Genomic DNA, 20749 nt, shown 5'->3' with positions numbered 1-20749 from the left:
TATGCCCAAAACCCAGCATAATTGTACAGTGATTTCGATTCCACAAATGTGATCAGCACGATGGAGAATCGATATGTGATTTTGTCGCCGAGTTGAAAAGGTTGTCGCAGCACTGCAACTTTGGTGACAATCTAAATGACACATTACGAGACAGGCTTGTCTGTGTATTGATGAGTGAGAGTATTCAGAAGCATCTCTTGTCGGAAAGTGAGTTTAGTTTCTGGACAGCTGTTGAACTCACGATTGCCATGGAAACTGCTGCAAAAGACTCTGTAGAGTTGCGGAATAAGGGGAGGACCCGAAGTCCACAAGATGACAACTAAGCCTGGGGCCATGCGTTCCAGGTCGTCTGGTGCCCAGAGTGATGGAAATTACAGGAGGTCTAGTTTCCGATTCGGAAGGAAACATCACCCTGAAACTTATTTCCGGCACAAGGAGTGTTATAACTGTCACTTGAAGGGTAATGCTGCAAAAAGATCCCAGAAGCCTGGTAAGAAAACAAACACAAATGTACATACTGTGAGTCGTAGCAACAGTAACAGTGACCAGGAAGACTCGCTTGTAGTTAACATTGGAACCAACCATGTCACCAAGCTGGATGCCATCTGGATTCACCTTATGGTGACGGGGAGAAATCTGCGTATGGAGTTGGAAACTGGCTTGGCAGTCTCTGTGATTTCATTTTGTGAGTACTCCAAACTCTACAAACATCTGAGACTAAAGAACACTCCAGCTGTACTTTGTACTTTCACCGGTGAACAAATTAAACCAAAAGGCAAGCTATGTGTGCTGGTACAGTACAATCAGCAATCATATGTGCTGGATTTGTATGTTTTGGACACTCAGGGCCAAACCTTGTTGGAAAGAGACTGGTTGCGGAAGATCAAGTTCGACTAGCACACTGTCAAGTCAATACATGTCAACTCAACCATTTCCGGATCAACTGATGCTCAATTGAAACACTTGCTCAACCAGTACTCTGAGGTCTTCAAGGATGAAATTGGAACTCTGAGAGGCACTAAAGCAAGGTTGAGCTTGAAGACAAATAGTAAGCCAGTGTTTCACAAGGCTAGGCCAGCTCCATATTTATTACGTCCAAAAATAGATGCTGAGCTTCAATGATTGGAACAGGCAGGTATTATCTCCAAAGTGGAATGGAGTGAATGGACCTCACCTGCAGTCCCCGTTGTGAAGCCAAATGGAGATATTAGGCTTTGTGGGAATTTCAAGGTATTGATAAATTCCTTACTTCAGGTGGATCAATACCGACTACCATCTGTGGAGGACATACTCACAACATCGGCAGGAGGAAAGAAGTTCTCCAACTTGAGTTACGCCAAGCTTATCTTCAGATGGAAATGGAAGAAGACTCCAAGAAGTACCGAACAATCAACACACACAAAGGTCTGCACCAGGACAACAGACTGGTGTTTGGGGTTGCATCAGCCCCTGCAGTGTGGCAATGTACCATGGATTGGGTATTGGCAGGAATACCAAAGTTACAATGTCTCATCGATGATATAATCATCACTGAGAATTCAGACGGAGAACATTTGCAAATTTTGGGACTGGTTTTGCAGAGGCTAAAACAGCACAACCTTCAGGTAAACCCGGACAAATGTCTGTTTCTCAAAGAAAAGCAAACCTATGAAATGCATGAAATCACTGCGGAAGGGTTAAGTAAGACATCCAACGAAGTCAAGGTGATGGCTGAAGCACCAGAGCCTAAAGATGTCCCACAACTTTGCTCCTTTCTCAGGTTGGTAAACTTTATCATCGTTTCCTTCCAAATTTGGCAGCACTTCTCCATCCATTGCAAAAGCTACTACAGAAAGGACACACATGGAATTGGACGAAGCCATTTACGGAGGTAAAAACGGTGATCACTTCTGATGTAGTACTTATGCATTATGATACGAACAGATCTCTACGACTTGCCAGTGATGCGTCACCATATGGACATGGACATGAACAAGGACATGGATACAATCTCATATGTAACAGAAAAATGACTAAAGAAACAAGAAAGGTAACACAACTACTATACATGGATGATCTAAAACTCTTCACACTAAATTATAAGAAATTGGCAGATCAACTAAAGCTAGTAAAGCAATACTCAGACAACATCCGAATGGAGTTTGGTCTTGACAAATGTGCCAAATGCACATTTGTACAAGGAAAAACAAAAAGAGTCGATGAAAAAAACATCTCAATCGATGAAAGTACAACAATACAGGAACAAGAAAATGAAGCATCCTACATCCTACGGCTCCCAGGTATAACAAAAAAATGTGTAAAATAATTAGCAAAGAGTACCGAGGCAGAATAAGAGTAATTCTGAAGTTATCTCTCTCCCCAAGAAACAAAACCAAAGCTATAAACCAATTTGGACTGCCGGTATTCCAATATAGCTGTGCAATTATAAACTGGCCACAATTGGAGATCAACAATCTAGACACCAAAACTAGGAAACTTCTAACTGTTCACAAGATGTTCTTCAAAAATCAATGCATCCCGAGGTTGTACTTACCAAGACGAAAAGGAGGATGTAGTTTGATGGAGCTTAACTAAGTGCTCAGAACATCGTGTGTAGGACTTGCGGAGTATGTGAAAAAAAGGACTATTGAAGGAGATTTGTACACGAACAAGAAAACAACAAACCAGAAAAGGGATTCTTAATCCATTTAGCAACAAACTTCCAAAGATAGGTGCAAATTATGGATACTACACAAAAAAAAACAAAACAAAAAAGCAAACACATCCCCAATGATTGCAAGGGGGTGGGGGGGGGGGAAGGAAAACTACAAAAAGAAATATCAGCAGATATACTCTAATAAATGGGAAAATGACAAAAGAGCAGGAAGATTTTAAAAATAGCTTGACAGGACAGGGATTGACAAGGAAAACTCTTTTGAATGGCGAAGAGGAGGTCGAATTAGTTGGGATGGAGAATGAGTCATCATCAATGCCCAAGACCAAGGACATTACACTCATGCATTTAAGACAATGGCAGGATTGAGCCAATCGAACAAATGCTTGTTTTGTCGGGAAGAAACAGAAAGTACCAGCCACCTCTTCTCAGGATGTAAAAAAACTCATGTCGGAACACCTGTACAAAGAAAGACATAACAGCATCTGCGGAGTAATCCACTGGCATATCTGTAAACATTTCAACATCCCAGTGCCAGAACAATCATGAAAACACAAACTAAATCCGATCCTTGAAAACGAACAAGTAATGCTCACGTGTGGCAAGATGATCCCGTCAAGTGTGAACATTGCAAACAAAGCATTGCATCCGGACATAGTGCTCAAACACAAAAAGGAAAAATCAGCATTCTTGATCGAAGTTTCGGTTCCCATTGACTTCAGACTAAATGCCACAGAAATTAGGAAAATGACCAAATTCCAGGATCTGAAAAATGAGGTCAAGAGGACTTGGAAATTGAAGAAAGCTGAAAATGTACTAGTGATAGTTGGAGCAACAGGAATAATAAAGAAAACTCGGGAATATCACCATACATGAGCGACAAGGGGAGGCTGTCAGTTTCTGTGAAGGTTCTGAAAAGATCCCTCGAAACGAGGCTGTGAGAACGAAGTTTCACAGTTTGGTTCATGAATCACGATCCTTTACCAAAAAATAGGAGGTTCCTCCTACCTCCTCAAACCCGTGAATGGAGATAACTAATGAGAGACATCAAGAGCTCAAATGAACCCCAAGCCATAGCAGAGGTCGTGATGGCCTCGCATGGGAAAGCAACCAGAAGTGGATGCAAGGGCCGCTGTTAGTGCATGTCCATGGCTGTACAGATATCCCGACATTTTACACCCGCTGATAGATCAGCCTCTCAATGCATTACCATCGAGTTTGGGATCCTGTACTATCAGGCGGCCATGACTTGCAGCATGTTTTGAAGTTCTACCCTTCAGTGATCAGACTCAGGTTGTCAATCACAGGGCTCAATGTGCATTAACGTAACGATAAACTTAAGTTCTCGAAAAAGAACAACACTAATATTGAAAGTTTGTCTCTTCACAGTACAAAAAGGGCTGGGAGGGGTTTACTAGTCCACTTCAAGCCAACAAATAGTGCCTCTACCCCCATTTTTGTTAGACTGCCGACCAAGGTTTACGAGCTCAACCTGCCTGAGTTCTACATTTGAGTTGTCCCTCGCCGAGCAGATAGCCGAACAAAGCTAACGACTACACTCACCTGGAGCACCTGGTTTAAAGGTGCTGCCAGTTCGCCTACACTCTCTACCTTTGGTAAGAAACAGGGTCGGCACGAGAAGCCAGGCAGTAGCATTTGGTTAGGAGCGGCTCTTTGAGGCACTGTGCTATATTTGGGACATTTCAAAGGAGATGGAGATGCACAATCAACCTACCCAATCCCAGCACATTCCCCATCCCATTATGAACCCAAAATATGATATTGGTACGTTAAGGGCAGTCGTAGTTCACTGTTGTGGTTAAAGTGCTGCCCAATGCATCCTCGCTGAGTCCACATTGCAATCATCAACAGTAGATTTTCATTCATTCAAGTTGTTTCCCTTTTTTTCAAAAACCCAATCCTTAATACGATTAGTTAGAAAATTACCATCCGCGCATGAAAAGTGGCCGGAGAGCTCAGTTGATTTACTGAAAGGCCATCTTGTCTCGGTATGCCAGCTGACAAGAGTAAGCGTTTACACAGTTACTGCTGTCCTGGTCGAGTGTTGGCAGGTATCGCTGCATCTCAAGGCATACCTTCATTCAAATTTAGGTGTAAAGTCGGCTTTCTCCTCTGTTTTTGGGTTGTGGATATCAAAGATCCTGTGGTTCACTGTTGTGAACCACAAGATCTGTGCAAGTGCCCTGATTAAATTCCTTGCTTTGGTTTAGGTTTTTTATCTGAACTCTGGCCTGGGATGTGGATGTGGCACAGGAATGGTGTGCCCAATGGTCATTTCCCATCTCTTTATTAGTTTGGGATGCATGGTACTGAATTTTTTTTTTAATTAATTCCTTTCCTGTCTATTTACTTTTAAGAAAAGCTACACCATGACATCAATTTACTTATTCTAAAAAATATGTCCAAAATTAGTCAATTTTTATGAGCCCCCTCTCACCCTCCCCAATTAAAATCACTCAACAATGTGTGTTGGAAGTCCTGTGCATTTGTGTCATCTGTGGATCATTGTTTCTTCAGCATAAAATCAAATGATAACATTTATACAAGACTTGCTGCTGTATATGTATTAATAATTATACAGTAGTTATTGGGTTTGTGCTTTTACCGTTGAGAAACGGTGACCTTTGTTTGAACCTGTCTTGTTGCACTTCCACTGGCTATGCAGACCACATAGTTACTTTGAAAAGGTATTCACCTGAGGATACCAGGTAGAATATTGCTTCACAATTGGTCATGCTGCAGACTTTTGTTGGGTGAACTTCAATATGTTGAGGTTGTTCCAAAATACATCAAATGTCACTTGCACAAGTTCCCTGAGTGGCTGTTTTTTGGTGTCGGGGTAGCTGTCACCACTGAGCTCTCTGGTCTTGGGTTTGATTCCCAGCACCATTCAATCTGAGGAATATTGGTTTGATGTAGATTTGGCATACTGGGTGGCATATTGGAGTATGCCATTCCTCATGGAGGATAATAAGCCAGTTGGTATAAAGATATAAAGGGCCTTCTTTTATCTTTCATTGAGATGACAGATCTTTGTTTTTGAAACTAATTTTACCCCTTTCCAAATGTGTTCTCACAGCATACGAGCTACAGAACTGTCCAGATCCACTACCTTTTCCAAATGGCCACGTGTTGGGGTCAGGAGTCGGTGTCGGCCAGTCATTGGTGTTTCGTTGTCAGACAGGCTTTGCCTTGATTGGTCAACCTGTCCTCACATGTCAGCATGGTGTAAGCCGCAGTTGGGATCATCCTTTTCCACAATGCATTGGTAAGAGTACTGTTCTGGTTATGGGGTCAGGGGAGGTGCCAATAGCTTAGGTGGCATCAATAATGATACACCTCTAACAGTGCTCAGAGGCAGCAGTGATGGTAGCAAAGAAAAAGCCAGGATTATTGGGGCACGAGGTGGTGACCAGAGATGGTGGAAATGAGGAAGCTGCTGTATTTGCCTGGGTTTGGTGCACTCTGGTGCAGTAAAGGCCTCATAGAGGAACTGCATTGTTGAAGGCAAAACAACGTCATTTGTTGCCCGTGAGGGAAAAAGGACAAGTGAGAGTGAGCGAGAAGTGCTCAAGATAGACTGTTGAGGCTTCAGGGGACCCTTGGAGCTGGGACAGGGCCCGAGCCATTTATTCCCTTCTTCTGCCCTGCTGCTCTGATGGAGTTGTCAGGAGTCCCATCCTAACGGGCCTGAACTCCTTTCCCTACCTTTTTATCTGGTTTTTCCTTTGATCCCTTGCAATTTTATTTTCTTTTTATATTGCTTCTCTTCCCTCCCTTGGGATAGATGGCTGCTTGTACATGGTATGCTTTTGTCAGCCACTCATATGACTCATTGTGGCCTGTTGTGTGTTTAGTTGCTCGTTAATTCCATCATTATGATTGAGTGCCTTCGGGATATTCTTCTTCCATGCTATGCTGTTTGTCTACTCTGTTTCTTGATTTAAGTAAATAAGTGGCATTTAAGCCCATCATGCTTGACTGAACCACTGGTAGACCCCCCCTCCCCCCTCCCATCCACTCCCCCACCCCATCCCATCCTCCAATGTGGTGAGAAGCTTACACGTGGGTTTTGATCTAGCACCGGCATTGAAATACGATAATTCCGCTCGGTCAATCTGACTGCGTATACAGCAAGACCCACACATGGAAAACTTATCGACTTCTGAAAAATGTCATCTTGCACTTATGGAGTTCATATTTACAGTACATTGAGGGCAAAACACCAGTCAGCTGTGCAGGGTGTAACACTGGTGGGGAACAGTGGTTTGAGATCGTAACACCATGTGACTGTTTAATGTAATTCAATCTTTTAATTTCATTTTGTTCCTGGTGTTTCTGTATGGTTTCTATGTTTGTAAAGGTCACAGCAGCACATACCGTTTTAAGTCTTTGGTATGAATCTACCAGGGTCGTTTTCGAACCGCCGACATTCCAGACTTAGAGTGGATGCTGGACCCATTACACCACCAAGTCTGGTTGCAGAAAAATTCTACCTGTGTGGCTGAAACCCCCACCCTTGGATTAAGAGTCCCATGCTCTACCGACTGACTGAGTTAGTGAGACAGTTATCTGTACCATACTCTTTACAAAGTGTGGGTGCTGCCTAAGCAAGTGTCTTGGCATGGGTAATGCTGGGTGACTTGCCATTGCCTTCCCAGCAGTGAGTCAAGGCAGGAAATTGGAGCTTGCTCAGTGTGCTGGCAATGGCTTGCCTACTCTTCACGATGGACACTGTGGGGTTTTTAATGTCCACCAACTAATGGCAGTGGAAGGGACACCAATGTGTTTGTGAAGGTCAGCCTCTCTCTGGCCATTCTCAGAGAACAGCCTCAGCACCGGCGAGTCTGGCAGTTCACTCAGGCAAAGTGGCAGAGACTACAAGCAGCCATCACATTTCAGGAATGATCTCCTATATCTACTGGCTCCTGATATCAATTCAGCCTGGAAATTGTTCCACAGAAACCTGCTTTCTCTCATGCACAGATTCATCCCATCTCATATTCATTGATCTTACCCATCCTCCCACCTTTGATACTTTGAATCCTGTGGTGAGGCAGTTTCCTTAAAACAATTTGCATTCTCCTCCTGGAAGGTAAATCCAACCGAAGGCAACCAAAGATCATTCCTCAAAGCCCGCAACAAGTGTGTGTCTACTCTCAGAAGAGCCAGGAAACATCTGTCCAATCTCAAGAATGAACTTTCAAACTTGTCTTCCTCTAAAACCTGGTGGTACTATCGAAGAAACCCAGTCTCCACTTCAGATTTGATGCATCAGAATTCAAGTCTTTATTACATGTGCACATGGAAAGGGATAGCACGCACCCACGCAGTGCCGGAATCCCTCTGACTAAGTGCCCCAGCAAATTCCCTTTTATACACTCAAGCAAACAATTGTGCAATGAGACAGTTGAACAAAACAAGATAAGAAACTGCTTGTGGTTAATCCTTAGGCTGGGGGAGAGATGAACTCAGCAAAATTCAACCAATGGGAAGAAGCACAAACATCTTGATCAAGATCCAGGAGAAGGATTTACATAAATGATGAAATACACACACAGCTCATGGCTTCAGGATGACAATGAAAATAACAGCTTCAGGAAACGGTCATTCTAACATTATCCCAGGGCAGATAATATTCCAAGCTTCACCAGTTACTGTAACAGAAAGCAGGTGCCTACAGGAGTTACCATATACTGTATTTGTTTTAAGTATAGAGCAAACCAGAATATGAAAGTTATTTAAACATACTGTCAAAGTTATACCACTGGAACTCATGTGATGTTTTCAGGTAATTAAATAGTTCTCGTCAGTTTGATTTATACATAGTAAATCATCATTATCATGGGAAGCAGATATATATATATATATATATATATATATATATATATATATATATATATATATATATATATATATATATATATATATATATATATTCTTAATTGGATTCAATAATATGTAGCGCATAATTACTAAAACGTTGATATTCATTGTTGAAACAAATACATATAAAACTTCAATGAAAGAGCATAAGAGTCTCACATAGGTAGATACATAGTCAAACTCGAGTACATTAGTTGATTTCAACTGTGAGAGTGTGTCAATATCTAATGTGTATGTTTAATGCAATTAACCTCGACAGTACCATGTGAAGTCTGTCTGGTGTATGCTCCACTTCAACCCCTTCCCTCACTTCAAATGACACCACAGCTGACTCCTCTCGTGAGAAGGCCGAATACCTCAAACCTGTGTTTGCTTCCAAATATTGTGTCCTAACCTCTCTGACTCTGTCTCTGTCTCTGTCTCTGTCTCTCTGTCCCCCCCCCCAACCTTCCCAGTCACACCCAACTGCTCAAAACACCAACCATACACACATACACATATATCTCCATATCTCTTCCATGCTCAGTCAGTCACGACCCCATTTGGGGCTGAAAGAACCACCAACCAATAAACCTCAACCTTCATTTTTCGACCTGCCTTCATAAACTTCCTCCAAACGAAAAGTGAACCTTTCAACGCAGCCTGAGCCACTCTCTCACACACATACTCTTTTCCATTCCACACACTCCAATTGGAACATGAAGTGAATAAAAGGAATTGCCAACACACAGATTTAAAAAAAAAAGAAAACATGAGCACATTTAAGAATCAAACAAACACTCATGTTTCCCAATTGGATTGCAACCCCAAATGTTTAGATAATAACATTTGTGGTTGTAATCCCATAGGGCTACATGAGTATTTTGTTTGATCTTTAAATGTGCTAAAACGTTTTTTTTTAGTTGAAAGAAGGTCAGAATTTGTGAGTGATGTGACATGTGCATTGATTGGTTTATCCACCTTTGCTCACTCACCTTTGGGTTTACAGGGGGTTTTGATGAATTTATCATCATTTTTAAGAAAGGTGACCAGATGCACGTGGCTTTCACATGTTGTTAACCAAAACGTTGTGTAATTGTGCATTCAATTGAAGGTTGGAAAACTCACCATGGATTTGTTTGATATCATATGTATGTGAATAAATACATATATATATATATATATATATATATATATATATATGTATATATATGTACATATCTATATATATATATATATATATATATATATATATATATATATATATATATATATATATATATATATCCACATATATATTTTTATATATGTAGATATATATCCGTATTATGAGGACAAATGGTGAAGATCCGAATCCATATTCCGACACGAAAATGTATTAATTTTCTAAGTGATTCTTCACCATTGAGAGATGGGGCCAAAAACGAGATATAACACATTTCAAAAAGTTAAGTACGGTTTATGACACAACAAGGTGGACGAGTAGGTTAGGTGACAAGAACAAGCCGTTTCGATTTTGGTTGAGGTCTGGATTCAGATCCTGCTTATCAGTTGAGTTGAGACAATATGAGACTGAAATGATGTGATCCGATCATTGTTTATCATGATATGTGGCTAACATGAGAACTTCGTGTACATACATCACATGATGATAACTTGATTTTCAATGGACTTTTATATGAATTACTTAGACATCAGTATATAATGGAAGGGTCAATGCAGCATATGAGATTTGAACTTGAGATCCCAGCTTCATCAGTAATGTGTTTTGATCAGAAAAACCAATTTCATGTGTAGAAGATAATTTATCATTTGGAACATGTCGCAATTCGTAAATATGATTTTAAACTTGAACCTTGTGGGAATGCCTTACAGGTTTTTCAAATGTTGAGTTTGTGCAACTCTGCATTCTGCACAATGACCAAATGCTGATTAATTATTGGACCATGCCGTGCATCCATATTCCGACAGCTCCATGTGGCGGTAACGTGACGGGCATGAAAGGAACAGTGTACTCCCCCGGTTACCCTGAAGAGTATCCAAGCTTTCAGGACTGCACTTGGCTCATCTCTGTCCCTCACGGACATGGGATTCACATCAACTTTACTCTGCTACATACCGAACCCATTTATGACTTCATTTCTATCTGGTCAGTGCCTTAAATCAAAGGTAAATTGCATTAAAATCTCCCATGTATTTCCCAAAGTAATTTTCTAAACTGATATGCCCTAACTTCCTTTAACTTAATGTTGTTAAATTAAGTTGCCAAGTGTGATGTTTTTAAAAGGAAATGCTTTGCACACATCACAAAATATCCAATTGATTTCTTATGAGATCTCATGAGCATCCCATCAGGTCTAGGATTTGTGAGATAATTTATTAGCAGACAATGCTTCGTATCCATCAGAAATTCAAGTTCTTATTACACGATTATAATTGAGGGATTGTCTGTTGGGAGTTGGGAGGGGTTAAAATTAATAAAATATTTAATTGAAAATAGCAGCTGGGAGAAGAAAAATAAACAGCAGTGGAGGAGCGAGGAGGAAATTGAGAAGGGAGGGAAGAGTACTTTAGAAGGAGAAAAAGTTCTGCCTTTTTCTGGACATATGACGGAGATGGCCTCTAAAAACCAACAAAAAGTTTTATTGATCTATGGAGATTTCTTGATCTTCATGCTAATCTCATGAAAAGCATCCCATCAAGGCATTGATTACTCGTAGCTCTGTTGAATTTGTCTTTTCAGCAAATCGTTTTTAATTTCCTGTTGACAGTAAGCCCAAGTGAAACTGAATAACACATTCAACCCATCTTTTCCTGCTGTTGGTGATAGGGACGGGCCAAACCAGAGCTCCCACCAGCTGGGTATATTCAGTGGTAACTCCGGCCTGGATGCGGTGAGCAGTCTGACCCACCACGTACTGATGCGCTTCCAGAGTGATTTTTCCATTGGCGGTTTTTTTGCACTCACCTTTTTTGGTAAGTATTCATATCAGTACTGTGTGTGTTTCAACTACCTTTTTATGCCTTCGCCAACAAAGACGCCGGAGGCATTATGTTTTTGGGGTTGTCTGTCTGATAGGTTTTCGTTCCCACGATAACTTTAAAACGGCTAAAGGTATCTTAGTCAGACTCGGTCCAAGTATGTATAATGATGTATAAATGAACTGATTAGATTATGGGAGTAAGAGGTCAAAGATCAGAAGTCCCGTTCGGTAAAAAAAAAATGTCTTTTACTGTGCTAACTTGTGAACCAGTCATGTCATTTTGACAAAACTTGGTAAAAGCATATATTACGATGCAAAGATGAACTGATTAGATTTGTGCATCACAAGGTCAAAGGTCAGGTAAAAATGTGATACTTGAGAACAGCTGAAGGAATTTAAATCAAATTTGATACAAGTATGTATCCCGATGGAATAATGTGGGAGGAGGCATATCGGTCAACGTCGTGATGTCGAAGAGTACCATTGTAGTTAATTTATTCTTCTGAGCCTTCCTCAATATGTGATGAGTCTGTTGGGCCATAATTGAGTTATACTGTGTCAGTGTAAATTATTATTCACTTGGTTTTGATGTGGATCTGTAAACCTGCATTGGAGGAATCCCAAAACGCTCCTTGTTTGCATTAATTTGTGATCCCTGCTGGTCATGGGTGAGAGGCTTTGGTGAGCAAAAGTTGTATTTGAAGCTACTTTTGATCTGACACCATCAACAACAATGGTCTTAAATACATTTATCAACGGGTGGTTTCAAAGGTCACATGATGGATGAGTGTTTGAGGTTTTAATGTGCAATGTTTCATTCATCTAGATGTGTGAGCTTATTTCTGAGTATGTCATATTCCCAGCGTACCAGCTCCGAAAATGCACGCAGCCATCACCAGTGGCAAACGCTGACGTTCTTCTGTGGGATAATAACCTCAAAATCGGTATAGCACACAAGCACCTAAACATTCTTCCTGTCTAATGGAATACATATATATTATTTATGTGTGTGTGTGTGTGTGTGTGTATATGTATATGTGCCTTTATACTGTGCACACATAGTGAAGTGCAAACGTATGACTCCAGCAGGAAATTTATTATTTGAGACGGGATAACAAAATAAACTGGAAGGGCATGACTCGAGAGAGCGCACACCTCCGCCAGGCTGCACAGTTTGTTTTGTAGCATATTGATGGACCGGGGTGTAAACAGAAGTCCAAATCATGATCAACGATACAAGCCTGGTGTTGGCTTAATAGCTAAGGTGCCTTGCTTAAGATCTTAGGGTCTTGAGTTCAAGCCCCTTTCGTGTCGTTGAAATAACATCTGGTGAGTTGATCATCGGTGGATCAATAACACCAGCTGCGTTGATCATCGATGGATCAATAACACCAGTGAGAACAGGGACACTGCATCAGCAGCACAATCATGCTTCCAGAAAAATGATGCAACCCAGCAGGCGCAGGCTGCATTCCTAACAACAACATAAACGATATTTCATGCCATAAATTACCATTCCAAATTCACACGGTAATAAATATCAATGCAATGGGATACTGCGCTGTACTCAAACCTATTGCTCTCTCTCTCCATGTAGGTCTTTGTGATAAGATGGTGTCATGCGTGTTGTCCTATTTAATTATTTTTTTTACTACGGTTTGAATCTGGTAATTGGTGGACACTTTGCGTGAATTAAAACAATCCGAATCGAATCAAATCCTGCTATTTAAAATCCTTGAAAGTTCTGATAAATTTCACCAAGACGTGGAAGAGTGAATTGGGAAAGCGCAGATGGATTGATTTGTGGTGACGGCAATATGGTCAACGTGATCGGAAGTGACATGATACTGTGTGCAGAATCTTGGGGGACGTCGAGGTGGCCTTCAGTGAGGGAAAGTTCATGACCTCACAGCCAATAGACAAAGACACGAGACTGGATGACACCTTGCATATCAACTACAGGTCGCTGCAGTTCTATCATCCTGTGTCAATCCGAGCGAGTGGAATGGAAGTAAAACATGACATCTTTAAAATTGATCGTACTTTCCATCCAATCCGGGTTTTGACCACATTTTAACGGGTCTGAGGGGTTTTCAGAAACCTAAACGGATCAAACCCGTAAAATCCAGGTCACTTTCCATGTGTGAGGTTTATGTGTGAGTACGTAAGTATTATAATTTTGTGTGGTATGTATTTACAGTATGTGTATGTGGCTGCAAAGCCTGGGCAAGGTTTCATGAGCTCAGACTTGCCCAGTATCTACCCCCCCCCCTCTCGACATCGCAGGCTAAATCCAGAGGAAATACAGAAGTCCCTACATCTGGAGCCTGTTGTAGGAGTTGCCAAAAGGTGGTTGCTAAAAGGGATCACCATCCGCCTAATGGGGCTCCACTCCACCGTAACTTTTCTGTAAGGGTTAGGCTCCCTTAGCCTTTGACTCACCAAAGCCTGCCTGACTCACAAGGCAGTGAGTGCTATTTGACCCATAGCTGGGACCTGGGTGATGGGGATGCCAGGGCATGTCCACACGCTGGTGGACCAGCACGTCACATCTCTGGGGGCCGAGGTTCCTCTGAGATCTCCTGTAGATTCGCCAAGGTTCTCAAGGTTCCCAGTTTCCATGTGTCACCGCGAGGAGGCAATACTAGAGTCTTGGTGAGACAGAGGCTGCTGACTGGCAGGAGAGACTTCTGCACTCGGCTCTCTCTTCGCTTTAAGCAAGCCAGCGGCAATGGATCGAGACCATTGCATTGGACACATGTCATCACCCAGTGGCAACACACCGACTGACACTTACACACATACACACATACACATACATATACACAAGCATGTGCACACAGACACACAAGTGAGCAGAACATGAACACAGACTAACAGTTCCCCATCACCGGGGAAAGGAAGAGACTCACCCAACAACCCCCATCACCCAACCTACTCAAACCATCAGTTGAAGAGGAAAATCATGCCACTTGACCCATCACCCGGGAAGTTCACAGTCATCATCACCTCACCCCTGCCCATCACCCAGGGAGGAGAGGGAATGTTACGACGCGCAACCCCATCACGGGGAAAGTGTGCGGCTGTCACCCCACCCATCCCCATCACCGGGGAAGAGCAGGGGACCTGACCTTACTCCCCTCCATCACCAGAGAGGCGAAGGATACCTCACCTGATGGCCCTCAAAATCTAGAAGCAAAGCAGGGAGGTCACCTCACCCCTCCCCATCATAGGGGAGGAACAAGGAGGTCACCCCCCTATGTCCAGGGAAAAAGGAGGGCATTCACCTTATCCTCCCATCACCGGGGAAGATGAGGAACGTCACCGCCACCACTACTCGCTAGCTCGATGAGGAATGGAGGGATACTGCACTGTGCTCCACGACGAAGCACCACCTGACCCACCGAAGAAAGCAGGATAAAGAAGGGGGTCGAGAAGCAAGTGAAGGGAAGCGAACAGCAGCTTCCCGAGCCCCGTGAGACTGCACCGCGAGCAAGAGAGCTCGCTTACAGTGACCGCATCAATCAAGAAAGCTCTATACAGTGACTGCTCTTTCCCTCATCCGGGCTTTATATAGGTGTGAGAACAATGGACAGGACATGTCAACCGGTTGTAACTACGTCACTGCTGATTGTGACGTCACAGAAGATCACTTGGTTGGGACCAAACGCGGATAATGACGTCGCTGTAAATTGATTGAAACGGTCAAAGGAAGAGGCTCGGAGAGACAGAATTTAGGATTATTGAAACTGAACTTATACTTTACAGCTCGGTTTTACTTACCCAATAAGGAATACCTTCTTCATCATCCATACTATAATTCACGGACCGGTGTTTGTGTGTGTTCGTCACGCGCTACTCCTCCTACAGTTCTGGGCTGATTACATCCAGACTTGCTACATAGGATCATCATGATGCCACTTAATTTATTGTGGTGTTTTTATCTTTGCTTATGGTCTTGAGAGAGTGGGGGGGGGGGAGGAGGAACGCAAATTATCAATGTAAATGTGTATCGTGTAGTTATTATAACTCCCCACAATTTACAGTGCAGTATTCCTGTCCCCACATTTTCCAGTGCAGTGAGGTGTTTTTAATTGAATGCAGTAGGTATGTACATATTTGCTTCATGCACATAACCCGGATTTTTTTTTATTTTATTTCCGGGAGAGATTGAGGAGGCAGTCAGTTGCCTATACACCGCCAAAATAAAGATACGCATCAGAGAAACGTATTGCATGTTTGGAATAAGATCGCCCATCAGGCAGGTACTCTGGTACTCGCAAATATTATGGGGAATTCGTGTTTGAAATTTGACCTCAGAAAACTTGGCATTGATTTAAGTGGACTCGTACTTTTGCACCTCACTGAGTGGAGGTACGTGTGTGTGTGTGTGTGTGGTGTGTGTGTGTGTGTGTAATATATATGTGTATATGTATTAGTTGTGTTTGCATACACATAAACTGTTCTACATAATAGGTGACATGGTTACCTATCGCTGCCGACGCGGATATACACTCATCGGCAGCGCCACTCTCACGTGCCAGTTGAACACCTGGCTTCAGATGGTGCCAACACCTCCCACTTGCACCGGTAGGACTTAATCACAAAACCTGTGCCAATGCATTCACATTCCCAGCCAGGGATGTCCTTTTTTCTGTGTTTGATCTCAAGTATCATATTATCTTTATTTTATATCATGTTCATGCAAACTTTTCTAATTTTCATGTATTGTGCCATTAATGTGATGATGTGTGTGTGTGTGTGTGTGTGTGTGTGTGTGTGTGTGTGTGTGTGTGTGTGTGTGTGTGTGTGTGTGTGTGTGTGTGTGTGTGTGTGTGTGTGTGTGTGTGTGTGTGTATGTGTGTGTGTGTGCGCTTTCTTTCAAAGAGCATGATTCCACACACTACCGAAAAAAAGACAAATCTTCCTTGAAATCACTCACACATTTGTTTTGAGATTTATTGATTGTCCTTAGCATTTTGAGTCAATTCGGGTACTGTGCACAACTCATTCTCTGACTGCACTGCTGTGCTTGTGGACTTGGCTCGATGTTTATAAATGGAGAAATCAAGTCACGTGCCTAAAGCTGCGGTGCGATTGCCTTGAGATGCCTGTGAGTTCCATTACACAGAGAGGAGAGGCGAGTTGAACACCTTGCCAGGACACCAGTCGGATAAGCAAATTTGTGAAACTGAGACAAATGGCCAAGTGGATGGATCGGTCAGTTTCTGCAGGAGCCCGGAGGTGATTGCCAAGCACCAAAATACAACAAATGTTGTTGTAATGTTCCTCATGGGATAGCATTTTATAGAGGCCAGATCTTACTCATTGAGCTTCTGTGAGGGAATCAAGTTTCACTGCAGCAACAGCAGTTGAAGGGAATACCATGCATTCTCTATCGAGTTTATTTATTATTCGTTGGCACAATTTCAGCTGATATCCCATGAGCGACCTCAAGAGAGTGGGACAACCCCACTGAATGATTGGATCGTTCAGTCCACAGATCTTTCAACCTGGACATTAAGCTCCCATGATGAAATGAATTTGAAGCCAAAGAGACTCAAACCTTTGGTTAACTCTTTCTTGTCTTTTGAAGAGAACATTTGCTCAATGGACATACAGAACTTCTTTCCAACGACACTGCACCAAGTTTACTTTTTCTTCGGAGATGAATGTCATGTTTTAGGTTCAGCGCTCCCCGTCAGGAGGACCATGATACTTCATATTTTAATGGTGCGTGATATTGAGCAGTTTGAGAAAAATTGGTATAAATACGTTTTGTTTCATGTTTTTATATATATATATATGTATATATATATATATATATATGTATATATATATATATATGTATATATATATATATATATGTATATATATATATATATATGTATATATATATATATATATATATGTATATATATATATATATATATATATATATATATATATATATATATATATATATATATATATGTATATATATATATATATATATATATATATATATATATATGTATATATATGTATATATATATATATATATGTATATATATATATATATATATATATATATATATGTATATATATATATATGTATATATATATATATATATATATATATATATATATATATATATATATATATATATATATATATATATATATATATATATATATATATATATATATATATATATATATATATATATATACACAGTGTCGAGGCTCATGGAGGAGCCATAACAGGAGTTTAAGGAGTTTGCATAATTAGCTTTCGTTTTGAAATGTGTCGAGTCATTTAAGACTATTATTGTTTCTTCTCACGACACAGCCTCTTGCCCTTCGGAAGAGCTGCGGACAGATTCGAGTGGCATAATACTGAGCCCTGCATACCCAGCAAACTACCCCTACCTGCAGACCTGCTCTTGGATTGTGGTCGTTGAGAAGGATCACAATATTACCTTTTACGTGGAATCCTTTCAGAGTGAGAGGCAGTACGATGAACTCGAGATTTTTGATGGTACGGCATTGTTTTCTGTGCCTCAACCGTGTGGCCTTTCCTATTGTTCTATTTATGATTATTTCCCTTCGCAATATGACTTTTGTTTGCACAGAAACGTGCTACGGGTATGAAGCAAGCGCCATTTTAATCTTTGCTATGTCACCTTTGGGATGATTAAAATCGCTTTCTTTTTACGGTCTCGAGAAAGTACAACCTGATAAAATAATACCCACAACGACAACCACAACAGTATACACAATAACCTTTCCATGGCTGTTTATTGGACACTGAGTAATGGACAATAAAGAAATGCTGCGTGCATTTTAAGTTAATCTTAGCATAATATCGGTGAAACTAATTGGATCTGATTTATGTTTCATGAAGTTTAAAATCTTTACACTCGTAAGTACTTTTTCACGAAGACCGAAAACAAAATTATTGTTTCCCAATTGTCTCGTTTTGCTATATCATCATTAATTGTTTGTGACCTCTTTGACAGTTAGCTTGAAATTGTATGACTAATGGCGCAAATGCAAAATCATTAAGATTTGGTTTTGTTATGGAGACACTTATTAGAGCTTTGTTTTAAACCGCAAAGCAATCGTTGCATAATTAGGTTGCCTTTCCTTAAAAAATCCATCCATCGTAATGCCGTACCCTATCACAACAGCTATTTTCATTGTGGGCCTCTTGCTATACCGTTTTTATCTGCTCTGAAGGTGTGAACAGAGACCATCCACGATTGGCAGGACTAAGTGGAGACCACACCGCCCCCCTGTCCTTCGCCACGCATGGACCTGAGGCCTACGTGTATTGGAAATCGGATCACGCCACCAGCAAGAAGGGTTTTCGCCTTCACTACTCCGGTGAAATTTTCCGCTGTTTTAATTTTGCTCGTTTTTTTTGTTTTTTTTAAGCACATTCTATGTGCATGTTTAGGAGGTACATTGAATTAATCCAAACTTCCTGGAACTCAGCTGAATATCAGCAAAATTTACATTTGCCGTTTCCTGGTGCTGCTTCTACTTTAAGGCCGCAAATTATTCCAATCTTCTGGTGGAGTCTGCTTTGTAACTTTTATGGACGAATGTTTTTCACAAACCTGCTAGCCAGGCCAGATGTTCAATCGAGGTGGCAGAATTTTGTAATTTATTCAGCATGCCATCGATGACTCTCCTAATCTTGAAAGAACACCCCCTAGGGTCTTTAACATCCACCGAATAATGCTAGATGCCCAGCTTATTATCCATCTGAATGATGGCGTACCCTGCCTGTGAAGCACCAATCAGAAAGCTCATAGTCGCGCCGTTAACTGAACCCAGACCAAACAGCTCAAAGGTAAGTACTACTTCTGCAACATTCTGATGCATTTGTGTTTCCTGGTGCATAGTCATAAATGTCATATTTTATTTGTGATGAGTCCTTTTGATTAGAAACAGTTTTATTTTTCCTTGTTGCACCAATCCAAGTGCATTTTAAAGGACAATTGCTCTTAATACGTCAAGTTAAAGAAACGAAAGAACACTGAATAAAAGACCTGAAATTACCATATTCTCCTCAAGAAGATTGAAATGCCACTAGCTTAGATATTCGCCACACGCAGTGGGATGCAGAAGGGCATTAAGGATAAATAGTCTTGCATGCTTGTTATTTATTGGGTTGTCTTCTTATGAGAAAAGGTTACAATCTTGAGGTTGCCATTCGAGACAAAAGGATGACATAAACGAAACGAGAAGGTTCTTTTCCTCTTTGTGCCAGCAATCTGCAGCCTGTTGAAAAAACGATTGCTTCCACTTTTGAGATGAAGACACTGCTGAATTAACAGATCGGGCCTATCTGAAACCAAGGAAGCCCTCCAGCTGAGACAAACCTTTTACGTAACCCACCAGGAGAGCTTTACCCAGGAGGCCACACCAATTGTGGAATGCCTGCATAATGACATAATTCCTCCTGCAAAGTCTCCTTGGTTGCATCGTGCAAGGTTGTTGAAACCTTCACGTCAAGCTTCCATCAAAGCAACTTGGTCGAATGATTCTATAATTAGTGAAACTGCATTCAGACATTATCGTGAATTACAATATATAATGAACATGGAAAATGTGTCCATTTTGTGGGATGTCTTCTTTCAAAGGAATGTTGATGTAGATATACTGTATGTTTTTTTTTTTTGGAAGCCATGCTTTAGCCACAGACTGTGCTTCTCTCACAAGCAAATCATTATGCAGGCTGTCTTCCTAATTTACACAGCAGAACTTTCATGTTTGCATAATTTTCATTCATGCTGCCTTGTCTGTCTAATTGTTTGGCTGTGCTGATTGCTTGTTTTCTTTATCAACGTTGTGGTTGAGGCTTCTGTTGTGGAAGAACGAGAAATGATGACTGGGTTTCAACCACCAGGTGAGAGCAGTGGGAAGCAGATGAACATTGGACGATTATGCAAACAGGAGCTGAGAGAAGGGGATGCACATAAGAGTGAGGGTTGGCAAAAGTACAATAAAAACACACACATCAGACAGGGTAGAAAGGGGGCACACATTGAGATGGTGGCAAGCCACAACCTTAAAACACTGGAAGGAAAAGCATTCTTCAACAGACAGAGGGGGCCAATTGTACAAGCACAATAAATGAAGGACAAAATAGTGCAGGGGAGGAGAAAGCCTGGAAGGTTGACAAAGCTGAAGTTGCTCAATGACCATGTTCATTCTGGTAAGGTTACCAGGGTAC

At 41.3% G+C, this 20749-nt stretch overlaps 1 protein-coding gene across 38 annotated transcripts in view; it reads left to right on the top strand.

Annotated features, from left to right (window-relative positions):
- The window catches only part of LOC147020161 (CUB and sushi domain-containing protein 3-like), a 1491173-nt gene that overhangs the window by 1308377 nt on the left and 162047 nt on the right, over positions 1–20749 (top strand). For all 38 annotated transcript variants that reach the window (XR_015061662.1, XM_085895237.1, XM_085895221.1 and 35 more), the window contains 7 exons: positions 5754–5942; positions 10511–10688; positions 11370–11515; positions 12387–12467; positions 16000–16113; positions 17855–18043; positions 18745–18891. Coding sequence is in view for 37 of the 38 variants with exons in the window: in XM_085895237.1 (XP_085751363.1) it covers positions 5754–5942; positions 10511–10688; positions 11370–11515; positions 12387–12467; positions 16000–16113; positions 17855–18043; positions 18745–18891 (1044 nt within the window). In the remaining variant the exon portion in view is untranslated. The remainder of the gene's footprint in view (positions 1–5753; positions 5943–10510; positions 10689–11369; positions 11516–12386; positions 12468–15999; positions 16114–17854; positions 18044–18744; positions 18892–20749) is intronic.

Source organism: Eptatretus burgeri, chromosome 9 (genome assembly GCF_056783735.1).
Source record: "Eptatretus burgeri isolate ZD-2024b chromosome 9, Ebu_testis_v1, whole genome shotgun sequence".
Taxonomy (NCBI): Eukaryota; Metazoa; Chordata; class Myxini; order Myxiniformes; family Myxinidae; genus Eptatretus; species Eptatretus burgeri.
Note: the sequence above shows the minus strand (reverse complement) of the source record. Positions and strands in the feature narration are given on the sequence as shown.